Source organism: Choloepus didactylus, chromosome 5 (assembly GCF_015220235.1).
Source record: "Choloepus didactylus isolate mChoDid1 chromosome 5, mChoDid1.pri, whole genome shotgun sequence".
Classification (NCBI taxonomy): Eukaryota; Metazoa; Chordata; class Mammalia; order Pilosa; family Megalonychidae; genus Choloepus; species Choloepus didactylus.
This window is the reverse complement of record NC_051311.1, coordinates 47374883-47376838: the sequence shown is the minus strand read 5'-3', so window position 1 is coordinate 47376838 and position 1956 is coordinate 47374883. Positions and strand designations below refer to the sequence as shown.

At 43.7% G+C, this 1956-nt stretch overlaps 1 protein-coding gene across 1 annotated transcript; it reads right to left on the bottom strand.

Moving 5' to 3' along the window:
• Positions 1-386: 386 nt before the first annotated feature.
• Positions 387-1331, bottom strand: LOC119535148 (olfactory receptor 9A4-like). Its single transcript, XM_037837627.1, has one exon. It carries the CDS (start codon positions 1329-1331, stop codon positions 387-389), a length of 945 nt encoding a protein of 314 aa, XP_037693555.1.
• Between the last annotated feature and the right edge of the window lie 625 nt (positions 1332-1956).

The window sequence follows — 1956 nt, the reverse complement described above, 5'->3', positions numbered from 1 at the left end:
GGCCACCAAGAAGTTTAGCACAAAGGCTTGTCTAATGAGCCATTTGTGAAAGCCTGCATTTGGAGTGGAATTTTCCAACAAATTTGTTGGGCCAATAGAGTCCTTGCAAAAATCTGAACATTTCATTTTTCTAGCTGCTCATCCATCACAAGGATGTTTCCTTGACTTCAAAAGAGGAAATTAGCAGAATTTAAGACTATAGGTTTCTACAGGGCAGAGAATGGGTTTCATTTTTCTCTACCTTTTCTAATATAAGAATTAGTGGTATTTGTGCACACTATCTGATTTGATGAGAATGATAATGATAAGAGAGGAGTTGAGATCATCTAGGTTACTGAGAAATCCATAATAAGGGCCATACCCCCTAAAACTGACTTAGAAAAGAGTTAATACTTGAGGAGTTGACAGCAGAGTTTCACACCATCTCGAAGGGCCTCTTTGACCTTGTCATTCCTGAGAGTGAAGATGAAAGGGTTCAGGAAAGGAGTTACCACAGAAATCAACAAGGAAATTATCTTGTTGTACTCAGCTGCCTGGGTTTGCTTGGGTTTCACATAGAGGAACAAGCAGCTGCCATAGCCAATCACAACAAAGGTGAAGTGGGAGGCACAGGTAGAGAAGGCTTTCCTCCGGCCAGAGGCTGAGGGGATCTTGAGGATGGTGGAGATGATGTAGGTGTAGGAGACAATTGTAGGGATCAAAGAACCGATGATGATGAAAACAGCCATTAAAAAAAGAATGAATTCTGTCAAAAGTGTGTCATCACAGGAGAGTTTGAGCAATTGCCCTCTGTCACAGAAAAAATGGTCTAACACATTTGATTTGCAGTAAGTAAGCTGAAATGTGGCATAGACAGGCCAGATTTCAGAAAGGAACCCAAATACCCATGACAAAATCACCACCAAGTTGCAGGTGAAGCTGTTCATTATGATGTTGTACCTCAATGGGTTACACACAGCCACGTAACGGTCCACAGCCATCACTCCCAGTAATGAAAACTCTGTGGTACCCACAGCAAGGTAGAGGAAGAGTTGGGCAACACATGCAGTCAAAGACATTGTCTGCATCCCAGGAAGCAGCAATCCCCAGAGCATCACGGGGACAATAATGGTTGTGACCAGGACCTCCAGGACAGAGAGGTGACCAAGGAAGAAGTACATCGGGGAGTGCAGACGCTTATCAACACAGGCAATCACGATGATAACTGTGTTTCCCATCAATGTCACTGAGTAGAAGAAGAAGAATATAGCAAAAAGGATGTGGTGTAGTTTTGGAGACCCACGGAAACCTAGAAGGCAGAATTCAGTGGCACTAGAGAGATTGCCCATCATGTAGTCTTTGCTTCTGCTCCTTGTGGAACCTAGAGATAAAAAGAGAGGTAGCATTGTTCAACATGGCACTGCTCTCAAGAGTGAAGAAGACAGATTTGGATGAGGAACTCTTTCCAACCTTGTGATTAAATAAGATGTCTGTGCTACTGACATTCTATATAGTCAGTGCTAACTACTAAGTAATCTCAAATCTAGCAGTTGGGTTCCCACATTACTGTGCAGTTAGCCCCCGGGGATGGAGGAACACAACTTCCTCTCTCTTGGTGTGAGGAAAACCTTCCTTATCATCTCCAAAGTCTGTGCCTTTTCATAGGGAGCAGAGACTAATCCTTTTAAACTGGACAGTTTTAAGCTGACTTATTCAGGCCCCTCTGCCCCTGGGATGGTCCTACCTCCTCTTAGATTAACTGTACCAACTCTAGCACTTCACCATATGATATGATGACAGTCAAAATGATGTACAAAGGTTGAAAGTTTTGAATGCTGGCCCTCATCTTTACTGCACAGTGCCACCCTGGGGCCAGCAGAAAAGAGGCAGGGGGTAAGACCAACTTCTCTTTCCCCACATTACAACCCTCATATCGCACAGAAGCAAGATCTCAAATTGGGATCTCTGGAATCCCTG